The sequence below is a fragment of the Hippocampus zosterae genome, chromosome 20 (assembly GCF_025434085.1).
Source record: "Hippocampus zosterae strain Florida chromosome 20, ASM2543408v3, whole genome shotgun sequence".
Taxonomy (NCBI): Eukaryota; Metazoa; Chordata; class Actinopteri; order Syngnathiformes; family Syngnathidae; genus Hippocampus; species Hippocampus zosterae.
Genome location: NC_067470.1, coordinates 2,711,072 through 2,735,601, shown reverse-complemented (window position 1 = coordinate 2,735,601; position 24,530 = coordinate 2,711,072). Strand labels below are relative to the sequence as shown.

The 24,530-nt window shown below is 50.4% G+C and overlaps 2 protein-coding genes across 4 annotated transcripts in view; both read right to left on the bottom strand.

Moving 5' to 3' along the window:
• Window positions 1–1,090: 1,090 nt before the first annotated feature.
• prpf4bb (pre-mRNA processing factor 4Bb) lies at window positions 1,091–8,514 on the bottom strand. Of its 2 annotated transcripts, XR_007960332.1 has the most exons (17): window positions 8,393–8,514; window positions 7,500–7,578; window positions 6,255–7,375; window positions 5,893–6,066; window positions 5,633–5,791; window positions 5,087–5,168; window positions 4,796–4,997; window positions 4,112–4,185; window positions 3,867–3,957; window positions 3,651–3,798; window positions 3,169–3,306; window positions 2,898–3,051; window positions 2,442–2,556; window positions 2,208–2,359; window positions 2,014–2,100; window positions 1,584–1,842; window positions 1,091–1,344 (listed from the first exon to the last, which is right to left on the bottom strand). XR_007960332.1 is itself a non-coding variant. In XM_052054373.1 (16 exons), exons 1-16 carry the CDS (start codon window positions 8,449–8,451, stop codon window positions 1,639–1,641), a joined length of 3,039 nt encoding a protein of 1,012 aa, XP_051910333.1. In that variant the 5' UTR covers window positions 8,452–8,514; the 3' UTR covers window positions 1,091–1,638. The 2 variants fall into 2 exon arrangements, 1 of the variants encoding a protein (XP_051910333.1); XM_052054373.1 differs by having other exon boundaries at window positions 1,091–1,842.
• A 267-nt stretch (window positions 8,515–8,781) lies between these two features.
• gli3 (GLI family zinc finger 3) overlaps window positions 8,782–24,530 on the bottom strand; it is a 73,816-nt gene continuing 58,067 nt past the window's right edge. The window contains exons 7-15 of one of the 2 annotated variants that reach the window (XM_052054370.1): window positions 24,118–24,319; window positions 21,766–22,000; window positions 21,076–21,189; window positions 20,104–20,247; window positions 14,988–15,137; window positions 14,715–14,879; window positions 14,267–14,560; window positions 13,262–13,646; window positions 8,782–13,174 (exon numbers count right to left, since the gene is read on the bottom strand). In XM_052054370.1, the coding sequence (XP_051910330.1) occupies window positions 10,938–13,174; window positions 13,262–13,646; window positions 14,267–14,560; window positions 14,715–14,879; window positions 14,988–15,137; window positions 20,104–20,247; window positions 21,076–21,189; window positions 21,766–22,000; window positions 24,118–24,319 (3,926 nt within the window). In that variant the 3' untranslated portion in view covers window positions 8,782–10,937. The remainder of the gene's footprint in view (window positions 13,175–13,261; window positions 13,647–14,266; window positions 14,561–14,714; window positions 14,880–14,987; window positions 15,138–20,103; window positions 20,248–21,075; window positions 21,190–21,765; window positions 22,001–24,117; window positions 24,320–24,530) is intronic. The other variant, XM_052054371.1, reaches the window with a different exon arrangement.

Genomic DNA, 24,530 nt, shown 5'->3' with positions numbered 1-24,530 from the left:
GCAACCACTGAAAGACAAAAAAATTAATAAAATGCACAACACAAGAGTACAATTTCAATGCATAAACATATGCAAAATGAAATAACTCTTATCACATGAAAGGATCGATTGTGAATATGGAATATGAAAGCCGATTGCTGTTTTGTGATTACCGTACGTTAAAGAAAAAATATGTTACTGGTGTGTAAAGAACAAAACAAATTGTCTTTGTAAAGTTTGTAAATGATCTTGGTTTCACTTTTCTAAATGACAAAAATCTGAAATGTGAACAGGGGTGTGTACACTTCTCCTATCCACAATATATAATCTGAGATTATGATTGCAGCCTCGGCGTTGCCACACATGCTCGCCTCTCTAATGACGGGATGCGTCCCCGCACTTGGCCCGCTTTTTGCACAGTCCGCACCGCAAATGTTTGCAGTGGGAAAAAAAAAAGGAGATCCAATCCGAGAACATTTGACTGAAAGCTCGAATGTCGAATATTTTAACTTGTCATTGTGGTCGCGTATTTAGGGCATAATATTGTTCATCTGAGCAGGAAGGCCTCAAAGATTTTTTTTTCTACGCCGATGTATGAAAAAGCAAACCTCACATGCAAAATCCAGCAGGGGGTCCATCTTACTTTCCTAAAATGTAAACATACGGCAAGAAGAAAGCACCGTGTGGCAGCGTGGACAATATGGCGAAGAGGAGAGCAGACGACGTCCTTTTCAGCAAGCATCTGCCGGACTTCCCTTTTTATGGCCTCGTGCTCATTGTAGCGAGCGCATCTGCTGCCTGAGCGGGTTCAAAGATGTCAGATGTTTAATGTTGCCCCCCCCCACCCACACACGCATACTCTTTGTCATAGAAGTCATTAAACAGCTAATTTGGCTAACAATGAAAAAAAAAAGCTATTTTCCGCACGAAAAGGTGCTTCCGAGTATAAGGTGCACCTTCAATGAATGCAGATGTTCAATTCAAATTGCCGAGTCTTGTTACGCTAATATTAACAACACTATCACATGATGCGCATCTTGAAGGGCATGCATGTAGAATTCTGAATTAAAGTTGAACGTCTGTGATTGTGTAAGTATAAAGAGACGCAAAGTTTGGTAATAGGAAATATTTTTATTACTAAAAAGTAAAGTGAAGGAGATCTGTGGGCAGCGACTAGTGAAGTCTTCATTGGAATCACGAGATTGGACCAAACCATCTAATTGTGAACGGGTGGGAGGGGGGTGGGGGGGGACCAAAGAATCATGATGAGGGGCGTCTATGTACACGAGGAGGAGGCGAAGAAGTGGCAAAGTGGTCGGCTGTCACGGGAGGAGGCACTTGAGGAGCCTCAAACACACCACAGTGCTTCAAACAAAACGACAACAACAAACAAAAATGATTCTTCCGAACTCGCCATTTGTACACGGAACGTTTGAAAGCATGCACGTCGACGTCCACTATTTACATCCGTCTCACGCCGCTTAACTTAAAGCATCACTGTGGACGTTTACAATGACTGGGCCGCTTAAAAAAAACAAAACAAAACAAACAAAAAAAAAGAAGAAAGAAAGAAAGCTAATGGGAAGCTAGCGTGTGGTATTTACAGTGCAAGACCCCCGTTTGAGCGAAGGAAGCCCACCAGAAGTGGTTTTGGTGCGGTCAGATCTTCTCCTGGATGAAGGCGTGCTGCAGGGCCTGGTTGATGCTGATGCGCTTGGCCGGGTCCAGCATGAGGGTGGCGTCCAGCAGGTCTTTCAGCTGCATCACCTTCTTGCGCTGCTCCTCCGGGAGACGCTGGCCGCCGATCATGTCGCCCAGCAGGTCTTTGGTGGGGTTGATGGTGCTCATCACCGTCACCTTCTCCTGGAAACGCGACGCGCGCAGAGCGAAAAGTCAACGAGGCCCGCTTTTCTTTACGACCGTGCGAGTTGGCATTATTTTCGCCGCAGCCATTTTGTTGGTGACGTCTCGCTGCCATTTGTGTGACGGCGGAGGCCAGTGTGTGTGGGGGGGGGGGGGGGGGGGCAACCTCACCCTTTCCGTGACTTTGTCCACTTCGATGTAGAGGAAGTTGAGGTTCTGGTCAAAGTGTTGGTCTTTGAACAAGCCCTTGCGGATCATCTGAGGAAACAGCGGCAACGCCGTTGCGTCATTCGGCGTCTTGCGTGTGTGTCGATGAAGATGATGATGATGACGCAACGCCAGCGGCGCTTGCGTGTCCATCCTACCTTGTTGGGCATTTTGCCCTTGACGTCCATGGCCAGTTTGATCATATGGTTGTTGGAGGAGCCCGGGAAGAGGATCTTGCCCGTGTAGAGCTCATAAAGCGTGCAGCCCACCGACCACATGTCGATGCCATAGTCGTACGGCTTGCCGATGACTGACAGGCGGTGAAGAACAAGTACAAACTAATGCTTTATCTGGCTTTTTTTTTTTTTTAAAGAGGTCGAAAGCGAACTCACTGATCTCCGGCGCTCGGTAGAACCTGCTAACCAGGTACGGCGTGATGTCGTTGTCGGCCACGTGCGACGCCGAGCCGAAGTCGCACAGTTTCAAGATGGTCTTGGACTCGTTCACCTGGGGATAAAAAAAACCAAGTAAAACACACACAAAGTCAAATAAGAGAGTTTTGAGAGAAGCAAAGCACTCAAAAAACAACACTCTGGGAAATTAAGGCAACAATATATACATTTGTCTTTATAATAGAACACAGGCATATATTCTTTCTCCTCGGCGAGGAGTCAATCACCAGCTGTTGTTGAGTTCTAATGGGCTGTCAGTCAATTTTAGGCAGATGATGATGTGAGCATATTACAAGTGATGTCAAGTCTAAGCGGAGAGTCAATCATCAGAAAGGACATTCGGGGCCAAAAGAGCAAGTGGGGTCCCGTTGGGTTGAGGCGTCGCCGGCGTCTTACCAGGATGTTGTCGGGCTTGATGTCGGCGTGCAGGATGTTGCATCTCTTGAGCAGCTTCAAGGCCAAGAAGAGCTGTTGACTGTACGAGCGCACAGCCTTGATGTGCAGCCCCACGTCCTTGCCGTACTTCTTGAGCACCTCGCGTAGGTTCATGCTGACACCGAAAGAGGGGGATGAAAACAAAAACAAGTGTGAGAGGGAGATGGAGGACTTTTGAGGGGAGGGGAAAGAAACAAGGCGACTTTTTTTTCTTCTTCTTCTCAGCGGTTACCTCAGCGGCTCAAAGACCAAGCACAGATGCTGCTTGTGGTAAAAGTGTCTGAAGAGACGCAGGCAGTGGAACTTGTCGTCGGGGTCGGCATCGTTGAGCTTCTTGAGGAACTCCAGCTCCTTCAAGCCCGTCTTCTGCCTGACGCACGCAAACCAAAACAACAGTGGCAAAAATGAACATCGACGTGTCACGCCATCTATGGGGGGGCAATTTCCAAGACTTTTGGATTATCTCTCATTCACCAAATGTGACCGTGAGACATGAGCTAAATACTTCAAAGACATGACGTATTTGTGGAAACGAAATGTTTAAGCACTACTAAGCTTGTCAGCATCGTAGGGATAAATTGCACCGGTTCATGAAAAAGATGATGACGTCATCATATTCATAGAGACAAAATAACTTTTAGGTATAAAACAAGTATTTTTTTGTCCAATATGCGCCCCCTTGCGGTCACACTGATCGGAACACGGCTGCCATACATGAGCTCGTTGTTGCGGATGATCTTGACCGCCACCTCCTGGCCGGCCCTGGCGGTGTCTCTGGCTCGGATTACGTTGCTGAACACGCCCTGGCCCGTGTACCCGTAGACGTCGTAGCGCTTGTCCAGCGTCTCGCCGATGTTGACCCCTTGGGGAGGAAACGCGCCGTGAGAGGACGGCAGATTGCCACGCGCCCGAAACGCGGATCGCACTGACTGTAGTAGCCCTCGGCGTCGGTCCAGTTGTCCCTGAGGTTGGGGTTCTCCTTGAAGTCCTTGCCCACTCCGCAGGCTCTCATCCGGGCGCTCTGCACGCACACCGGATCAAGTTGACAACAGTCCAATAAAGAATGCAATCGCACATTTTCATCGGGGTTGCAAAATTGGGGGGATTTTCAAAATTGGATATTTAGCTCGACAATCGACAGGGACGATCTTTCATTTCAGCCCAGTTTTGCTTACATCAAAGTCCGCCGCAAACATGTCGTCCGACTCGGTGAACATGTCGGGCGCCGACGGCTTCTTGGGGTTGGCCCCTGAGAACAACAAAGGGGGAAGGGGGGGATACCACAAGAGAGAGAGAGAGAAAATACGAGCGACAGGTGAGTGCGCGTGGCCGGTGGATTCGACTTGTCGCAGAATCACCGGCACTCAATGAATATCTGCGCCATGTGTTTTGCTCGACATACTCTGCAGAGATCAAAACATGCTGCAAGGTGGCCCGACACAGCCAGGCTGCTTGGATAACAAGCCAGCAACTGAATGAACACACGACAGGGAGAGAGAGACACACACACATAAACCATTAAATGCACCGGGCAGCAGACACTTGGCTGGCGTCTGTCGAGAACAGAGCTTCTCAAACTGATGAAATAATGTGCAACAAGTGACGTGGTGAGATTTCTTTTTACGTGAGGGGGGAGGGAAAAAAAACCAGCCCATCGACAGTACGCAAATTCTATAAAACAAACAAAACCAGTGACTTGTTCCTACTTTGGCTTCTGAGGCAATTCAAAGCTCTGATGTCAGTGTAACATGTCAGCGTCATCGCATGCAGTGATTCCTCGCCGCTTTGCGGCTTCGGAGATTTGCCTCTCTATGGCCTTTGAAACGGACTTGAGCGTGAGCAAAAGGCGCAAACATTACCGTCTTTCTCCTGGGCGATGAGGTTGTGCTTGGCCTTGATGCTGGCCTCAAAAGTGTTGAGGTTCTCGCGCTCGTACTCCTTGACGTCGGCGGCGACGCGCTCCAGGATGTCGTCGGGCGACGGCGAGCGGCTGCGCGTGCTGCTCTGCGGGCTGCTGGGCTCCGAAACCATGTTGGTGTCCTCGCTCGCCGCCTTGTATTTCTGACACGCGACGGAGGCGACCGACTTAAAAGTCGTGACAACCGACGGCGGCGTGTTCGAAGGACCGACGGACAGACAGAAAGACGAACCTGCACGATGGCCATTCGTTGCTGTCGGCGCTGCTCAATCAAGGCCTCCTCATCCACCTCCTCGCCGTCAAAGTCATCCAACCTGCAAATAGATTCCGAAGATTGCGGCAACTGAGCATTTCCATAACTGATTTCAACATCTTTGAAGTGGCGTGAAAGTACTTTGAAAATCAAAATGCGTCTTATTTCTTTTCAGATGACCGGGGAGGGCAACGATACCGCCGTCCAATGAAATCGGCTCATCAAACAGTAGCGTGGGAGAGGAATGGACTCCACCAAGTAGACTAGCAATTTACAAATTACGCTACAAATGACAGCCACGTTAAATGGCGTGCCATGGTTACCTGGAAAAAAAATAATAATAATAAAAAAAAGAAAAAAATGAATGATGATGGTGAATAACGAATTGAGTCTTAACTGTATACTGGTACCTACTTTTGCAGCCGCTGTCTATTTTTGTGCTTGTTTGTGTTTGGCGGTGTGCCTGGTTTCATTTCCGGCTTGCCAAACCCAAACATGGACATCACAACTGACACCAACACTCACATGTCTTCTTCTGAGGACTCCTGGTCAACCTTCATGCCCTCCGAGAGACTTCCCTTGAACTTGTCTTCGTCTCTGCTGCGCCGCCGCCGCCTGCCGCGGTCGCGCGACGTCGAGCGCCGGTACTGCCGCAGCCTCCCATATCGGTCTCGATCGCCGGATCTGATGACCGGGACATTTAAAAAAAAATATATAGATTATTGAAAGACACACCAAATTGCAGAAACTCCTCCTTTGCTCGACTCCGTCTTGACCATCATCACCTGTGCAAAAGCGGAGAGCGGCTCCGCCGGCGAGGGGACGAGCGGGAGCGTCGGCGTGGCGACGGGGAACGTCGCCTGAGGGGCGAGCGACTCACCCGGCGGCGAGAGGACGCCGGCGGACTTTTGTCTCGCGAGCGGTCTCGACCCGATCCGGCTTCCACTCGAAGCCGTTTCCTGTGCGGGGTTCACAGAGAGACATTTAAAAACCACAGTCCAAATGGCGATTAATTTTCAAGCAAAACGTAGAATGCTATTTATACATCTTTCAGCATAAATAGTGACAAACTAATCATGTGGGGGACGCCAAGTGGCGACCCCTGGCCAGAAAAAGCCAAAAGGCGACTCTCAGCTTTTCCACGCACCTGACTGGCGACTCCTGCCTCTCCGTTTCTCTCCTCCGGACGTCCGGCGAGCGCACTCGCCGGGGCGGCGGTGGCGACCTGGCTCTACTGCGTTCGGCGGCGCCTGCCGAGGCGTGGCGCGCGTCTCTTAGGCGAGGCGAGTTGCTGCGCTTCCGGACGGGGCTGTGCTGCGGCCGTCGGTGCGGCGACCGGTTCTCCTTGCCAGATGACGCATCCTTGGACGGCGACTTGGTCGGTCTTTTGTCTCGCTCGGCGTCAGGGCGAGCGAGCCGCTCGCGGCCGGGCGACCGGGATCGCGGCCGCGCTTTTTCCTGCGCGTGCCGCTCGTCCCGTTGCGGCGAGGGCCGTTGTTTCTCAGCGCGGGCGCTTTTCTGCTCCGAGGGGGACTTCCTGCTCTTCCCCTTGGACCTGTCGGTGGCGTCTGAATGCTTCCTTTCCTTTGAGGCGCTTCTGGCGCGGCCTTTGTCCTTAACGCTAGCATCTTTGCCGCTTTTGCTCACCTTGTCTTGCCTGGAATCCTTGGCGAGCCGCTCCGTGTTTTTGCCGGGGCTGTGGCGCTTGGAAGAGGTCCTGCTGCCCTCTGTGGAGTCCCGTCTGGATTTAGCAGCTACCCCTGCGCGGGGGGATATGCCCTTCCCTGAGGTGCCCCGCTGGCGCTGCTCTCCGTTCCTGACGCGGGCTTCGCCGGCGTCCTCTTCCGAGCCCGAGTTGTAACCCTGCAGGATCAGGCCCATGCCCGACTGAACTTTGCCCTCCATCAGCTGACTGTCCAGCTCAGCTTTGATCATGGCCCTCTGCTTCTCCAGGTCCTCCAGCAGCGCCCGGTCATCCAGGCCGGGGTTACCCGAGGAGGGGGAGCTTTCGCTTTTCTTATGGCCGGAAGCGACAAAGATGGTGGCAGGTGCGGGGGCAGCGGAGGGCGCCTCGCCCTCCTTGTTGCGCTTGTGTTTCCTATGTTTGTGGCGATGCTTGCGCTTGCGCTCCTTGTCCTCCTCCGTGGCGTGTTTGTGTTTCTTATGTTTGCTGCGATGCTTGTGTTTTTTCCTCTTGTGTTTTCCACCACCGCTGCTGTGCTGCTTCGCAGCCTCCTCAGGCTTCTCGCCGTTGGTCTCAGCCTCCTCCTAGGAGAGAGAACATGATGCAAAGTTAAGATCTGAACAATAAATAAATTGGTGTGAGAGCACCACAGTGAAATCATAAGACAATGTTTTGCATTGTATGACAATGGTGCACAACATTCACTACCTCTTCTTCCTCTTCTTCCTCCGACACGTCTCCGCTGTCCTCATTGCCACTCCTCTCGTGGCTTTCCATTTCCTGTTTCCTGGTCGTCAAACCACAGAACAATAACACCATGAATGAAAAAAAGTTCCGACATTAAATCATCACAATTTGCATCACAAAATCACTTCAACCATTACTGACAGAATAGAAGCATGACGAATTAATTGAGCATTTGCTTGAAAATAGCTTTGACAGTATTATACAGTAGACGGAGACCAATACAATTTCAGGAAGAATTATCTGCTGATGACCAATCCTTCCCTCACACAAACAAACATACGTAACCATTGGCAACCAAAAAAGGCTCGTTTTCTTCAGCCCAATACTGCATAACCTTTGCTATATGAGGATTGACCTCGCACTATTTAGATCTTCTCCCATGACCAAAACAAAACACATTAGCTTTTAGTGAAATTGAAGAATGGTTATTTTCCGTGCTCACTGACACGAGTGACGAACATATTGAACTTGAGGGTTTCAAGATGTTTTTTCCACGTTAGCTCTTAAAAGCTAAGCGTGCTTAGCAAAGTTTGGCAACATCGCCGGTACATTCATCGACAAAACCAGATTTGGACAATTCAAATTCGTTTTGCGCAATCCACACACACGCCGCGACGGAGCAGATGCAACACCGGGGTGATTTATACCAACGTCTGCTTGACGTTTAGCCAAACTTCATGCTAACACGGCTAAGCTAAGAACATTAGCGAGTCTTGTCAGCAGTGTTATCCAAACAACACGACTGTCGTTCCGCTGTTTAACCTCCCGCGTCGGTCAGTTTCGAATCAGAAATATGCCCCCGTCTCATAAAAAGTTATAAATATGAACGGACAATGATAAAGCAAAAGCCTTACACGTGCTCGTTGAAATTATTCATTCTTCTCGACGCGATTTCCATCTCGACGTCGGCCATTTTCCACAACCAAGGGAACTTCTTCTTTCTCGAGATTAGACAGCAAGGCGACTACAGACGCCCCCTGGTGGCTAGGCGGTACGCTACTATTTGCACCACGCGGAAATGGTTATGCTTCGGTCTTTCGCCACAAGGATGTGCTAAAGACACTAACGACCAAGTCATAAATTGATACTGTACCTTGACCCGAGACCAAGCGCATCTGTTTTTATATGTTATATACTGGATTTTTTTTTTAACTGCAAACCAGTTTTGTTCCTTATTAAAATGGACAGTGAGTGAGTGAGAGTCATGTTCAAACTAGAGAAATGGAAATAAAAACACACCAAGTCAAATACAATTTCCATGTTTATTAAAAACAATACAAACATTTGGAGTCAAGTTAAAAAAAGAGCCGAGCAAGCGAGTGGCCCCTCTCATTGGCTAGGTGGGCTGATGAGGGAGGCCCGCCCCATCCAGCGTGGGGCCAGGACGCCCCTGGATGTGTTTTTCCCCTTTTTTTCCTACACAAAGCGTAACATAGGGACATTTTTTATAGATTTGTGTGTTATATATATATATAACACCCTTTATTGTGGCAACAAAATGAAATGAGAATGAATTTGACAAATCTAGACTTTTCCCATCACTGGACATTTTTAATAAAAATGATCTGGACTTTTCCCATTACTGGACATTTTTAATATAATGTTCTGGATTTTTCCTGTTACTGGATATTTTTTATATAAATGTTCTGTTCTTTTTGATGTTTATTTATTTTTTGTTCTTCATTATTCACAATGGAAAATCGGCAGTGTGTCTTCTCTTTACTGAAAACGTATAAGGCACATACCTCAATGCAATTTCCTCCTCTGAAGGGAATTAGTTTTTTTCCATTATTCATTACAAACAAAAGAAAAAATGTCAGTGACCTGTTCCAAAAAAAAAAGTACCCAAAACAAGGATTGTACCTCATTGCTTTGACGCTAAACTACTTTTGATATTGTGCACACGCATACAATTGAAAAATGAAAAATAAAAGGCAACGCAGCAATAAGACTTAACACTGGCGACGACGTCTCTGTAATACTTGACGGCGGTACACATTCAGCATTTAAGAGCTCTCGAGAAGACAATATCATACAAAATCAAACACATCACTGTACAGCATTTAAAAAAAAATAATCATGTGCTGTTGGACCAGCGTCAGCGTCCATTAAGACAAAAGTTACGTATGTGAGTAAGCACCTGAAAAAGGAGAATATAAAAACACTGTTACATTATATACACTGGTGTACCGCACCAGACAAATTCAATCATAATACTTGATTGTTTTAGGCTTGTTTTCTGATGCAATTTTTTTTCTCCTCTGTACTTATGCGTAAAAACATCACCTGATCGAAACACTGAGAGGAAATCTTGGCCTGGGAAACTTTTTATCTCTCTTTTCCCCCATCACGGGCCATGAAAAAGCCTTCCTGAATTTGTCAAAACATGACGCAACCAGCGAATAAATACTTGAAAATCCAGCCACTGAAGCTATAGTTTCACCAATCAATTTGAAATTTGGTAGAAACGTTGATCGTGAGTAGCCCCCCGGGGAAGATGCACGCCGTCTGCAATTTTGGTTTGGATTGAAGCTGCCATTTCAGGATCATTTTGACTATTTACAATACAGCCCTCAAAGCCAGTTTAACTTTGCAAGGTAAAATTTGGTTGGTGCATCTATCATGAATAGACCCCCACAAAAAAAAAGTCTCAATAAACAATGCCCAAAAAGAAGCCATCATCAATCATCATGTCATTTTGGTTTGAATAAAAGCATCCATTTTAGAGTCATTTTGGCTCTTTCCAAGGGCTTCCAAAGAAATTGCAGCCACCGAACCCAGTTTGACTGAGAAACTTAAAAAGTACATAGTCGACATGTTGATCATCAGACGACCCACAGAAAAAAAAAAAGTCTTAGGAAGCAATGCCTCAAAAGACACAGGAAAGCTTTTTTGTTTTGGCGTGAATTGAAGCTGCTAGTCGAGGGTCACTTTGGCTATTTCCAAGAAGCCTAGAAAAAAAAAAGAATAATAATAATAATAATTCAGCCCCCGGAGCCAGTTTCACTTTTCAACAAAAGAGTTGGTGGGCATTTCTATCATGAGCCTGAAAAGACAAAGCAAGTCTGGCATTTTGGTTTGGCGATGACTGGGTGGATCAGGAATTAGTGGCTTATAAGGACAAAGGTTTCCGTTTGAATGTGTTTTTCGGCTTCATATGTTGTTTTTTTTTTTCTTGCCGACGGTGTGTACAGCAAAAACAGTGACAATACGCGAGAATACTGTTGAAGAAGTGAAGTCACATTGTCATACAAAGACAGGGCTGGGAAAACAGCCTTCATTCCCAAAAATTGGAAAAGAACCTTTCTTAATTTATACCTCATTTTCGTTCCATTTATATGCCTTCACATACACCTTTTTTTTTTCCTAAGAGGAGAAAGTCAAGAAGAGAGGGGGGGACTACTGGATAATGGCGAGGAACTTGCTCTCCTCTGCGAGGCTGCTGAGTAGGGAGCTCATGTCACCGATGGCCATGTTGTTGACGCCGGGGGCCACCACGGCCGGGAAGGTGGCCGACGCACGAGGGGTGGTCAGCCGCGACGAGGTTCTGGACAGACCCTGGAAAATGGAAGGGCTCAACGGGCCCGATACCAGGCTGCCTTGGTCGAAACCATCCTCCATCATGGCGCCAAAGTCCAAAGGGACGCCGTCGTCCAACGTCGCCGTGGGCACGATCCCGCCGTCTACTGTCCCACCCTCTACGGTACTGGTCACTTGATCGGAGGCGGGAGACAGGAGGGAGATGGAGTCGCCTGGACCGCTGCCGCCATCTAAGGAGTCCAGCAAGTAGTGGTCTTCTACGGTGGAGAATGAGGCTACCTTGGGATCTGTTTGCTGGAAGGAAATGGGATCATCGAAGACTTGTTGGAAGTATCCATGTTCTGGAGCCTCCAGTTTCAGGGAACAGAGGCTCCCACCATTGTGTTGTTGCTCCGGGATTTCAGTGCAGCTTCTGGGTAGAAGGTGGTTTCTCATCAAGTTCCGGTAAGTATTGACGGGCGGGCGTGGGCCTTGCTGAGTGGGATGATGGACTTTATCTTGGGAGAAGCTTTGGAGATTGTCTATGGAGGGCCGAGTTATGGTGTGGCTGGAGAATCTGCTGTTGAGGTTCTGCTGGAAGTGGTTTTGCATTCTGGAAGCTTGGTATGGAAGAGGTCCGTCAGAGGACTTGGGGAAGGGAGGTCGGGGCAAGCCGTTGAGGGCGGTTCCTCTCGACTCCATGCACGAGTTGGGGGACGTCTCAAGCTTCACCGCAGCAGGGCCTTGCGCCTGGTCGGCCTGGGAGCAACTGCTGTGGAAACCCAGCAGCGCATTCTGCTGCACCACCATGTTTCCGAACCTGCCGAAAGGCTCCGATGAGGCCTGCCCGCCGGACCACCTTGCGCAGTTGCGATCCCGCTGTGGAGAGCGGTCGGCGCTACCAGAGCTAACTTCGTTCCACTGTATGGGAAGCAAGTTGGGGCTCCTTCTTGGGACCATCTGCTGCTGTTGGAGGCAGCGGTTGGCCTGGAAGTTCGCCCCCTCCGTTCCCTCTATCGGGCGTTGCAAGCTCTCTCTTTCGCCGGAGATGATCTGGTCCTCGATGTGCACGTATGGTCCACCGTCTGCCTGGACTTGGGAGCGGAGATACTGCACCATGTCATCTGGAAGTATATCTTCATCCCCGAGTAGCGAGTACGGCTCCCCGTCACCCTCCATGGCCAGAGCTTCCAAAGCGGCGTGCTCCGCGATGCTTGGGGTGTACGCGGGCTGCTGTAAGCCCCTCTGTAGGTTACCCTCGGAGCGAGTGTAATTCTGCAAGCTCAGAGTGCGCACGTCAAGGGGCGGCGACGGCTGCTGGTTTAGAGGCGGAAGAGGGTGGAGGTTGCTCAGGCTGTTGAAACGCTGCACAGGGGGCAGAACGCAAACGCCGGAAGGCTTCGTCCGCACCGGGTCGCTGGCCCTCCGGTTGCCTGCCGCGGGTCCCTCACCCGGGTAGAAGACCCTCCTCCTGCAGGACGAATGTCCCACAAAGCCATTGGTGGTCTCAGAGCACCGGTGCGGACCGGCGAGGGGCGGCAAAGGCTGGTTGGTGCCGCCTTCGTCCATCATGGCCATGCGGGCCTTGAGGCTCATGCGCTCCATGTTGGGTAGTGGCGTGGGCGGCGGGCCACCGGTGGCCGCGGCGTACTTGGCCTTCAGGTGGTAGTGCTGAGCGGGGGTTAAGGTGAGCATCCCTCGGGAGCCCCCTAGGTCACCGTTACCCCCCGTGCCTCCACAAACACCGCCTGAAAGTGCGCCACTGCTTGCCGCCACCCCGCCGCCGTAGTGGCTGGCTTCGCTGGAGCGGCGGGAGGCGTCGGTGGAGATGGGGTCATACGAGTCGGTGGAGCTGAGGTTGTGGCGGCGGCGGTGGTGGAGGGCAGCCGCAGCACCGTCGCTCTGTGACGTCTGGCTCGAGCGGCGGCTGGAGAAGCACGGCGAGATGCCCGAGGAACGCCGGCTGCTGCTCAGGTAGGCCGAGCTGGCGGCGCTCCCGCTGCTGTCGCGCCGGTCCCGCAGCAAGTTGAGCACCGTTAACTCGGTCGTGCCGCCCAGTTCGGGGGGAGGTGGGGGCTGAGGAGCGGCCGACACCCACTGTTTGCCCAGACAGCATCCTGAGGGGGCACACGCACAGCTATGGACTTTACAACAACACTCGCTAATTACCAATGTTAACCAATCAGAGGCCTGAAAGGACTCACCCTTGGCCTGGATGCCGGTGAGCACGGACCCCTTGGGGGGCGGCGGGGGAGTCAGGGGCCCCGGGCCAGGCATCGGCCCGTTCACCTGCTTCAGCCTCTCCCTCTTCAAGTGCTCCAGCCAGCGCAGGGGGCGGCCCACGCCACGTCTCGCCCGCAAGGTCAGCGCAGCCGCCGTCGCCGTAGAGACGGTGGAGTCCATGACGGGCGCCGGCCCGTCCCGCCGACCAGCCTCCGCCTCGTCCTCCTCCTCGTCCTCCTCGTCCGGCCCCTCCCCTGGCGAGCGTCCGGCGCTCACAGTAAGCTGGACTCCACCGCTGGGATAGACGCTGACGGGGGACTGGTCACTGCTGCATGTAGACTGACCGCCAGGGCTTGGCTGAGACGTCTGGGGGGGGGGGGGGGGGGGGACATACCAAAGACTGACTTGCTTGTGTGGCAACATCGCTTTTTGGCGCTTTAACGATGAAAGACTTGGATTAGTTCTTATGGAAGTGGCAAAACTAAAAGATCCAGCCGGTGTTCCACCTGGAACCTTTCACAGTCCCCCCAAGTTTATTGGGTGACTAATACGTCCACCATCCACACCGTGGCACTGTTGTGCAGAGCGGAATGCAGCAAACCACAGAGCGAGCAACCTTCTTCACGAACTTCAGTGAAGGCAAGGCCAACATGAATGAAAACGTCACGTTTGTGATGAGATGAGTCACGAGACTGTGAAAGAAGAGGACGCCTGTCTCACCTGATTACCCACTGTCCTTAGAAGACAACAAGCGCAATGCCAAGCATCGGATAGAAGAGAACATGCACTTGTTAGAAGACTTTTAGGGCTTATTCGGGTTCCCCCCTGCCCCGATGCGGTTCGTGTTTTTTCTGCGTATTTGTACTTGGCAAAAGGCCAGCAGGTTTTGGATCCTGACACTTGACAACTGAACCGCAGCAAAGGGGAAACCAACTGGAGTTGCATTAAAAGCGACGACTGTGTCAATGCCTGAGCTCGAGTCTCACCATGGGCTTCTCCGTCTTGATGGACTTGACCTGCAGACAGTCGTCCTGCTTAGAGGTAACGTGGTTGCTATACTCCCTTTGGTCCGCGTAGCCGCCCAGGCCCAGCTGCCCCGGCGAGTGTCCCTGGCCGTTGGCGCCCGGCTCGCGGGGCTGCGCGGGGGGCCGCGGGTAGTCGCCCCGCTGCTTCTTGGTGACGTGCGCTTCGGGCCCGTGCACCGTCTTCACGTGCTTGCGCAGGGAGCTGGGGTCCGTGTAGCGCTTGGTGCAGCCGGGGATCTTGCACACGTAGGGTTTCTGCCAATAAATAAAACCAGAACGTATTCAATCGTGCTCCACTGTGAGACAAAGCGAGATGTGCGCGGTCGGGGACGGCGGACCGGCTGCATGAGGCGAACGCCGAACTCCGATATAAGAGAAGGAACACTAAGACAATGCTCACTCAGCGTACCTCGTTTGAGTGCGTGCGGTTTTGATGCTTGGCTCGGTCCGATGCGTTGGAGAAGGCCTTGTTGCAGCCTTCGTGCTCGCACACGTACGGCTTCTCGCCCGTGTGGGAGCGCAAGTGAGTCTTGAGATTCTCCAGACGGGAATAAGCCTTGGCGCAGCCCTCAAACTGGAATGGAAGCCAGAGCGCATCCGTCTTACACTTTCTTTCGGTGTCAAGGAAACATATCACAAGGAGTCGGTCGGTCAGACGGACGGTCGATCGGTTGCGCCTTACCGTGCACTTGTGAGGCTTTTCGCCGGTGTGCCGCCGCATGTGGACCACCAGCATGTACTGGGCCTTGAAGGGCTTCTGCTCCCTGGAGCATTCTTCCCAGCGACACACAAACTCCTTCTTCTCGCCGTGGATGTGGTCGTTGTTGATGTGCTGCAAACACACACGAACACGTTTCAGCCGAGGGAAGGTTTTCATCTCAAAAATGTTTTTTATTTTGAGTTTTTAAAATTTTTTTACGAGGGTCTGCTGTAATTTGTGCGCAATTTTAATGGGAACAAGTGTTGATTAGTGGCGGAGCATCATGAGAATCACACAACAGCATTCACAGATTTCGGAACTCTGCATACACAAGGCGACTCGTCCATCTTGGAGAGAAAAAAAAAGTGCTTTTAAATGCGTTTTATGGTGGTGACAAAACCGCAAGTGTTGACCTCAGCAGTCAATCCGATTTGGCCTGCAGACAAAAAACGAGCGCTTTCTTGCAGTTGTCAGGGTCACATCCGGCCTGGGGAGGCCCCTATCCCTTGACAATGGCATCTTTGACCCGCCCCCTTGGCCCGACTCTGACCCACCAAGCCTCCGACTTTGGCAAGAGTGGTAGAACAAGTGGGCTCATTGGAAAGTGGCCCCCCCATTACTCTCACTTGGCACTTTTTTCATTTTAAAGTGACAAAACAAGACTAATCCTGTGGAAAATGATTGTGTGGTCGATGAGCGTTAGTGAAGTCCCCCCCCCACCCTACCCGCCCCCCACACCCTCGCCTCCTGAGATTGATCTCCTCGGTCGGAGGGCCTTTAGCCGCCGCTTTGCGAGGGAATCCCTGCAGCGAGCGATGGTTCTGTCGGCCGTCCGCTCGATATGCTCCCGAGAGCGATGGACGGGACGGCGCGTCGGAGTGGCGGACGGATCCGCGCCGGCGCGCGTTTGTACAAATGAACGAGGCGCTTGACGGATGTGATGCATGGGCCGGCCGACTGACAGCGAGAGGGGAAAGCTAATGGCAATTCTTATTGGATCAATAATCTCCATGCTGAGCAGAGCCGGCTACATCGACAAACAGGTGCTGATAGCGGCGGCGCGGTGCTTATTCATCTTCCCGCTGCCAGCTTATCGGACTGCGACTGTAAAAACGCCACCAAGATGGATTTAGGAGGGGAGGCGGCTGACGGGGAGCGGCAAACGGGAGGGGATGCCGAGGTCGCGTGTGCACATGCAGCCGCTGCTTTCACCAACGTTCATTGAGCCAGGGCAACATGGGCAAAACACTGCAAGTCAGACTCCCCCCCCCCCCCCCCCCCCAAATTTTTGATAATTACCTTTACAGTGGCACCTTGAATTTCGAGTTGAATTGGTGTCCAAGGCCATGCTGAATAGGGAACTTTCCCATAAAACTAAACGTGGAACAATGGGAATTTCTCGTGTATTTAACCAAACCAAAGGACTTTGTCTTAAAAAGCCAAATGCTAACAGGCTAACAAAACTAGTATTAAAGTTGCTAAACCTTACAATAAACTTCTAAACAACTAATATTTGAACTCAGCAATGCAACAACACAAGTAGAAAGGCAAAATAATACCCTTCAAGCATATATTCTTTCTCCTCTGCGACGAATAGCCTACCAGTGCATCCTAGTTGCGGCACTCATGTTGCAACATCAAATATTTGCGGTTTAAAGACGGCGGCGAGACGATACTTTTACATTCGACAGCACAGTGAAGCGCCTCCACTCACTTCTACATAGTTCCTTGACAATAAGATGCCACGAGATGACGCCAAAGCACTGCTTTCATTTTACACAAGGCTTTGATTTGTGATGAGCAAATCGCAACTGTGGGTGAACATGTTACAAGCTTTATACTGTACAACAACTTTTGTCTGTCGGTCACGCGGCTGACATGATTGTCCGGGCTCACCGCACAGCAGCTGGGGAATAAAACGGCCCAATGGATGAAATAGCGGGCTGCACAAACCGTAACCGATTCCCGCATCCTGATTGAAGTCTCGGTGGGACGCGGCCCTTCATGCATGAGAATGTTTACACGGCAACCACCCACCACCCCACCCTCACAAGCCTCAGGACCCGCAACGTCGTTTAGCTTTTATCAAATGGCCGCCTAATAAATCACACACCCTTTTGTGATGTCACTCGCCAAAGTGCTTTGTTGTAAAAGCACTGGGGAAGCGAGGCAAAGGACGAGAAGAGGGGAGGGCCGTGGTTGATTGTGGGGTGAGGGGGGGAGTTGCCAAAAGAAAAGGGGGGGGGTATAGTTGGCATGTGTAATTCAGCGCACTCTTTTCATCTTACAGCGAGATACTCCACGCCGATAAGCGGCCTAATCCTTCTCCCCATCAAAAAAAAAAAAAAATCTGCATTTTACCAATTAAAGGCCAGCGCCTGCAGTTAGAAGACGAGGGGGAGGGGGCGGGGCGTGGTGGCGTTTGTACTCGGATACTCGGTGTTTATCCGCCTTAAACACTGACGAAGCTAACACGCTAGCGCCAAGGCCAAACTGGAGCAAGTCCATGCAATCAACGTCACTGGACTTTCGTTTGTGATTTCCTGTCATGATCACCTTAACTACTGCCTAAGGGTTCATTGATGACAACCCCCTGCAACAATACAAGATGGTATAGGAAGGCCATACGAGGGCATGATGCGAGAGTGGATTGGGGGGGCGGGTCGGAATACTTGAAGCTCGACATTAAAGAAGCCACTAGGCCTTATCTTAAAAAAGTCGTCCCTCTGAGGGGGAAAAAAAACGCCAGGGAGGGAAAATGAATGCGAAAATGAGTGCGTGGGGGGGTGTTGAGGTTCACCCCCCCCCCCCCTCACCGCCCTAAATCAAGGGGAGGGTCCAATTGTGCGGGCGAATGCCACAAATGGAATCAATGAAATAAACAGCGTAAAGTAAAAGTGACACCCGCCTCGCTTGTGCTGACTGGCTGGGCCAGATAAGTGAGCTAAATTGCACAGATCTGACGTTTATCTTATCGGCACTGCCGATAAAGTCGCGCGGCGTGGCGCTGCGCGACGCTGGCGTATGGCACGTTTGAGGCTGGAAATAATATGCGCCGAGAGCTTTTGAACAAGGTGGAGCGCGACGAGGGTGGTGGAGAGGCTTAATTCCCGAAATGAGGCCAAGCACAAACGGCGCGGCCGCGTTTGAACGTCGTCCGCTTGTTGAAACGATTAATGAGCGCACCTCGGTGGAAATGGTTCCAATCAAGGAGGCGGTTTCTGTTTTCACAAAGTATGCCGAGTAAAGCGGCAGGCGTATCGTTTTGATTGGTCTTTGTTGATTTGATTGTTAGCAGCTAAAACAAACAACAACAAAAACAGCAGAAGCGTATGTGTAAAGATGCCGATTGCAAATCTTGACGAGGCATTGGAATTTGCTCATGATTCTCTTGAATGAATCTGAACAAATATCAAGTTTTTGACTTTTTTTGAGTTATTTTTCTTACTTTTTCAGTGGATAGTGCAAGAATTTAAAGGCAAATTTCATTGACACAATTTGAATATGCACAACTCGATACAAATCCAAATTTGCATTGCTGGGCCTTGCTGGCAGTTTTCACTCATCTTTTTTTCTACATCCCCCCCCCCCCCTTCTTACCCCTAAAGCTATTTCAGAAGACAAATGCAGAGGCTGTTTGCTTTTCTGAATACCCCCCCCCACACACACACACACCACACCCCAACCCATAAAGCCGACCACCCCCTCTCAAACCCTCCAGCAGGCTTGTGGGGGGGGGCCTACTGTGGTCCAAATACTGTACTTATCCTATTACTGATGATGATGAGGAGGAGTAGGGGGGTAGGGCACAAGGCAGATAAGAAAGCGTTCTCGTCGGAGTTCGCTTGAATTAGAGGACGCGGCGACTTTTACTGGCATCTCGCCGCGCGTCTGCGTGGAAAATGAGAAATCAAATCGCAAAAAAAAAAAAAAAAACAATTGAGAGGAAATGGATTTTGTTGATCACGGGAAGCCGAGGACATTGGCTCACGAGGCCACCTGCTGTGAGGGGGGAGCGTCGTCTTCACACACCAACACGTCAGGACAAAAATGTGAATTTTTGTCCCCACCCCCGCCCCCCAAGAAAACAATACATCCAGTCTACAGTTAGCCATAAAAAAGGAGACATGCTACAATTTGATGCTATAATCTCTTTTTTTAAAAAAGCCACACAAGTCCATATTTGCCAATTAATACTCTTCAGTCATGTAAATATTATATTTTGTTTTCATGCGAGCTTCCTTAATACTCTAGTTTTTAATAAGATAGCAACATATTTTTTTTTTTAAAGCAATGTCTGTTTCAACTGCATATTTGCCCAAAAAGTGCCATAAATGGCATGCAAATGTGGAGTGCCCCCCCCCCACACCCCCCGAAAAGTAGCACGCAAATAGCAAAAACAATTGCGAGAAAAGGCATTTTATGGCTAATCGGAAGAGAAGGGTGTTAGCCGAGACGGCCACCTGGGGTGAGAGGGATCTACTTCCCTCTCCTCCACCGACCAAGGCCGCTTCCCCGCCGCCAGCTTCCCACAGCCCCCCAACTCCCACCTAACCCCCCCCCCACCGGCTGAAAGAGGCGCAAGAAGTTGTCAAGCTCCTCAAGCGTTTGAGCCTCGCCCTTCAAACGCGGGCGGCAGGTGAGGATATCAATTATAGATAGAGGTTACCACCACGATTGCCGTGTCAAGACGCAGAACAGACAAGTGTGGGGAGCGCCCCATCTTTCTATCCTCTCTCTCTCTCCACCATGCGCGCGTTTTCTTTTCATGTGCCCTCCTCACTTGGGTGTCTGACAGGAGATGATTTTTGCCGGCTTAGCGCCGTGACCTCGCTAAGAAGTTTCCATTCTACAAAACCACTCTTGATAGCTTCATTGGTCACCCCAAATAACAGCGTCGCAAACGTCTCTCCGGTGATTGACGGGTGATTTGCAGATTTAAAAAAAAAAACATTTCATGAAAATGCTTTCTTTTTCTATTAAGCTACTTTTTGTACCGTGAAATAATGATCATCATTTGCTGGATGGATCAAACTGTGTACCGCACACTTTGGTCCGCGTGCGTCAACTTTTGCTCACGTGACGTGACGACGCGTACCTGCACGAGCTGATCCTGGGTATCGAACTCGCGGCAGCAGTTCTCCCAGTGGCAGTTGGTCTCGTAGACCACCTCGGGCTCCTGTTTGCCTTCGTCCTTGTCGCCTTCCTCCTTGACCAGCGTCATGCCGTCGGGGTGATCCTGCTACATTGAGAGTTAAGTTACAATTTGCAAAGCGAGAAATACATGTAATGTCTTCCACGCTCTGCATCAGCTGACTATACGACAACGCGAGTCTCGGCTAGTGTTGACCCACGAGAATTTGGCCTTGAGAGGCAGACTTTTGGACTTTTACGGCTTTTTCCAGCACAAGAACAAGTGGGGGGGACTATTTGGGGAACGGGAGCTTAGCGCACGTATATTTCACTGTTAGTCTCTGCCTCCACTTTTACACAATGGCCACTTACTGCACTCTCCACTCTTATTTATGAACACTTTTGATTCAAGTGAAACGTTTTCTCAAGCATGTGAGAGTCAACCCGGCTTGGGGAGGGGGGGGGGGGGGGCGCCGCTTGCTAACTTTTTGGCGAAACGTGTGAGTGTACAGAAAAAAAATACAATGGAAGTTGAATAGGTTTTGATATAAATGAAAATGAGTAATTTCATTAAATAAAAACTCAATTCTGGAAAATACGTGAATGGAAAACATAATAAATGCGCCAAAAATAAATGGTGGAAATTATTGATGACATTTTTAAAAATTATTTTATTTGTATTATTCTCACAAATGTAATTTTTTTTTTCCCCAAGCAGCACTGAGCAGAGAAACATACACTCCTTCCCGCCTTAAAGAAAAAAAAAAATAGCAAGCCCTCCACAAACACAGAACGTATTTATTTTTCAACTCCGTACATTTTTGTTGGGGTTGAATAAGAAAATCGAACTCCGTTGTTGCCAAATCCAGCCTCTTGCGAGTTCCAAGGGCAAAATTAACTGCAGGTCAAAGGTCACCGAGCGGCGCGTCATCAGTACCTGAATGCTGAGCAGCCGCGGGCTGGGCATCTCCTCCTCTGGCTTCATCTTGGAGCGCTTGTGGTGCATCGGGTCGCCCGTGCTGCTCACCGCGGACTCGCTGGTGGGTTTCAACTGCACGCGCCAAAACAGATTGTGAACGTCACCCCTTTGCTCATGTAAATGTATTGCAGGAAAAAAAAATCCGGACACCCGAGACGCAAATCAGAACTAATTTGTTGCCAGTCTTTGCGCGATGTTCAGCACTTCAAACACATTGCATGTTTCGCGAAGCCAATCCTGAGAATGACTTGAGCGGGAACAAGATTGGCTTGGTTTGTGCGGTTGAAGCCTGATTTAATATGCCGTTATTTGAGTGGGACATGGCGGTGGTAATAAAGATGGAATACGCGCTTCAAGCGTAGGCCCGCACATACAGTCGGCTTCAGGTAAAGCAAAGTAAAGACCCCTTTGGATCCATCCATCCATGTCAATATCAGGTCCCCCCCCTCCCTCTCCCGTGATTAATGGCGCGAGCTGTGAAACGCGATGCTAACAAGCCCCTCGCTGTCGGGCGGCGTAACTCCCCGGAGGACGGACGCTACGGCTAGCGTTTCCGAGGTGCGGCTGGCGTGCGGCGCCAGCTATCTATTACCTGCCATGATGAATGGCCAGAGGTGGCAAAAGTATTCACAAGCTGGACTTGAGTACCTGCGCCGAGTCACCCGAGACGGTCGAGCGCTCAGCGGCGGCCAGCCCGGCCGCGCCGGCTGCGGCGGCGGTGAAGCCGGACACGGGCCTCTGGGTGGCGAAGGCCGGCGTCGGGTGGATGAGCGGCGGGCTGTGACCGAAGGCGGAGCCCACCATGGCTGGCTGGCGGCCCATCAGCTGCTGGTGCATGTGCAGGGCCACCGGCGTGGGCGGGTAGGCGAAACTCAACGCGGGGCTAACCATAAGCAGACACACACACAGACCAATTGAAGTCGCAAGTATTCGGCTGGTATAAGTACAAGAACTGAAAATGTCTTAAATGTCCATTTATAGAAAAATGGTGTACTAAATGAAAACCCGGACATTTTGCATTGAAATACCATCCATCCATTTTCAACACCGCTTATCCTGAACAGTGTCGCGGGGAGTTGCTGGAGCTGATCCCGGCTGACTCCGGGGAAAAAAGGCAAACTACACCCTGAACTCGTCGCCAGTCAGTCGCAGGTGTGATAGAGATAGAGATAATTCTAGGGATGGCTCACTTGGTGGAGTACTGCGAAACAAAAGAGAGTCGCTGCTGTTCAACCCCAACCCCGAGGACAATCTGACAGGAGACGAGGTTGCGCTAATACCGGAACCAGCTGGGCCGGCGGCGAAGCTTTAGTGGCGCCGCCGCCGCCGCCGCCAACGACATCCTCGGAGCGGGCAAACGATCCGCACGACGAAATAAAAAGTGTGAAATTGAGCTTGATTCATCAAAGCCTTACAAAACACAAATGTTGACTTCAAGTGCACAGTTAACTTGCTCTCACAAGAAAAAAAAACATCACTGCAGATGAAAGTATTGCTTTGCTTTCAACTTGCTATGGAAATGTCCGAAGCGCGTCGCCGTCCAGTCCCCCGTGTGGGTGAGCCTCGCCCGGCCAGTCGGTCCCGCCACCTCCCTGGCGGCTGGTGTCAGTCACGCGGGCGGGCGGCCAAAGAAAAGAAGATAGTAGCGACCGGCGGGGGGAAAGATCCATGGCCCCCACCCGCAGCCATTGATCAGCGATCCGCGCCGGGAGCCTGATCAATCACGCGGCGGGCCGGGACCGCCGTCCCGATGACAGGACCCAAATAGGCCGAGGCGTTACGCCCGTGACGGATATGACAAGCTCGCGGGCCCCCAAATGCATCTCGGCCCATCGATTTTCCTCCACGCCGGTAATAAGAACGGCAGACTTACGAGGCGTCACGAAGAATGGTCGCCCGCAACACACAATCGACACTCTTCATTTATGCGGACCACGCAAGGAAATCTTTTGTTAGCCATTTCTTGAAAAAGTGCCTGTGACTGAGCCCTTGCGTACTCCTGCCCCACTGTGATGTCACAATTAGGCAACCGCCGACACACCCAGTTTCCGAGGTTGGGGGAAGATAAACAAAGAGGCCAAGAGGTTTATGGAAATTAATTTCTGCATCAATATGTTATATTTATTATTTTATTTGTATGACCATAAAGGGGAAAAAAGCATCCTGCAACCTGCATTATAGTTATATTTTGTTTTTATATTATTTGTCCATCTTATGACAAATGTGCAAGTGGATGTTAGAACTCGAGTCCAATCAGATTTCAGCCTCTGCATGTTGCCAGGACAACCTAACCTGCCCAGGGTAGAACAAAAGGGGAACATTATTGAGTGTGGCATCCCACAAGGTTCCATATTGGGACCACTATTGTTTATGTTGGACGATTGATGACAACTGTATGATCTACTTTCACTCCTTTAATCGCAGCCATTTTCACTGGAGCAAAGACTTCAATCACAGCCGTTTCACTGGATTTCGATTTACAAGGCTGACAGATTATCAGGCTCTCTTGCGATGTAATCATGCAGCCGACCAAAAGAAGGACGAGAATCTCTTCTTTCATCTTTTTCCCTTCTTTAGTAATCAGCATTAGAAAAGAGCTAACTTTCAGCAGTGCATTTCAAGCACAATTTCAAGTATGGCACTACTATTTTTTCAAATGCACGCTCTGCTAACTCCACACGCCTCCACAACTCTTCCCATGCATCCCTCGCCCTTTACTTTTATTTCCACTTCTTCTGCTGCATGATCCTGGCCGATCCCTTATACTCGCTGCCACCTGCTGGACTGATTTTAAATGATTTACAACGCAGCCTGATCATGAGTCCGAGGCTGCGTCAGAGCCTTCTGCACACTAGGGCGCAAAAAATTAAGTCAAAATACGTCACAGGTAGGCGGGCGTAGCGGTTTTTCCAAGACGTATTCATAAAAGAGGTACTTTAAGTGTTTTATTTGGCTTTAGTCACGTGACTAGATAAAACCAGTGATGCATCGCAGGCTTACCTGATAGCTCCGGCTGACAGATGTCCGTAGGAGCCGCTGGTGGACGAGCTGGAGCGGGAGTTGTTGAGCATGGTTACCAGTGAGTTGGGTGAGTTGCGGATCATGGTCTGCAGGTCGAAGCTGTGCTCCGACAGCGGCGAGATGGGCAGCGGTCGCTTCCTGCTGGGCCGTGACGGCACTCTGGGGCTCGGGAAGCGAGAACCTGCGAGGAAGACCAAAACATATTTTCACAGTCTGGAAAAAAACTAACTAATTTGAGTACTGCAAAAGTTTTCGGGATGACATCTTTGTCAATCATGTATGAAAAGGAATGGCGTGACTCGTGCTCAGCTGTCACTTGATGCACTGCTTGCATTTCACGCCGAAGAAAACAAGCTTTTTATGTCCGCCCGAATGCTTCGGCGGTGTGTGCT

What these genes read in the sequence shown, in the direction of transcription:
- prpf4bb (XM_052054373.1), bottom strand. Translation starts at nt 8,451, where the DNA reads ATGGCCGACGTCGAGATGGAAATCGCGTCGAGAAGAATGAATAATTTC. An exon ending in TGTTTGCGGCGGACTTTGAT is followed by an intron (nt 3,958 to 4,111) that starts GTAAGCAAAACT and finishes GTGTGCGTGCAG; the next exon opens with AGCGCCCGGATGAGAGCCTG. An exon ending in AGGGCAAAATGCCCAACAAG is followed by an intron (nt 2,101 to 2,207) that starts GTAGGATGGACA and finishes CTGTTTCCTCAG; the next exon opens with ATGATCCGCAAGGGCTTGTT.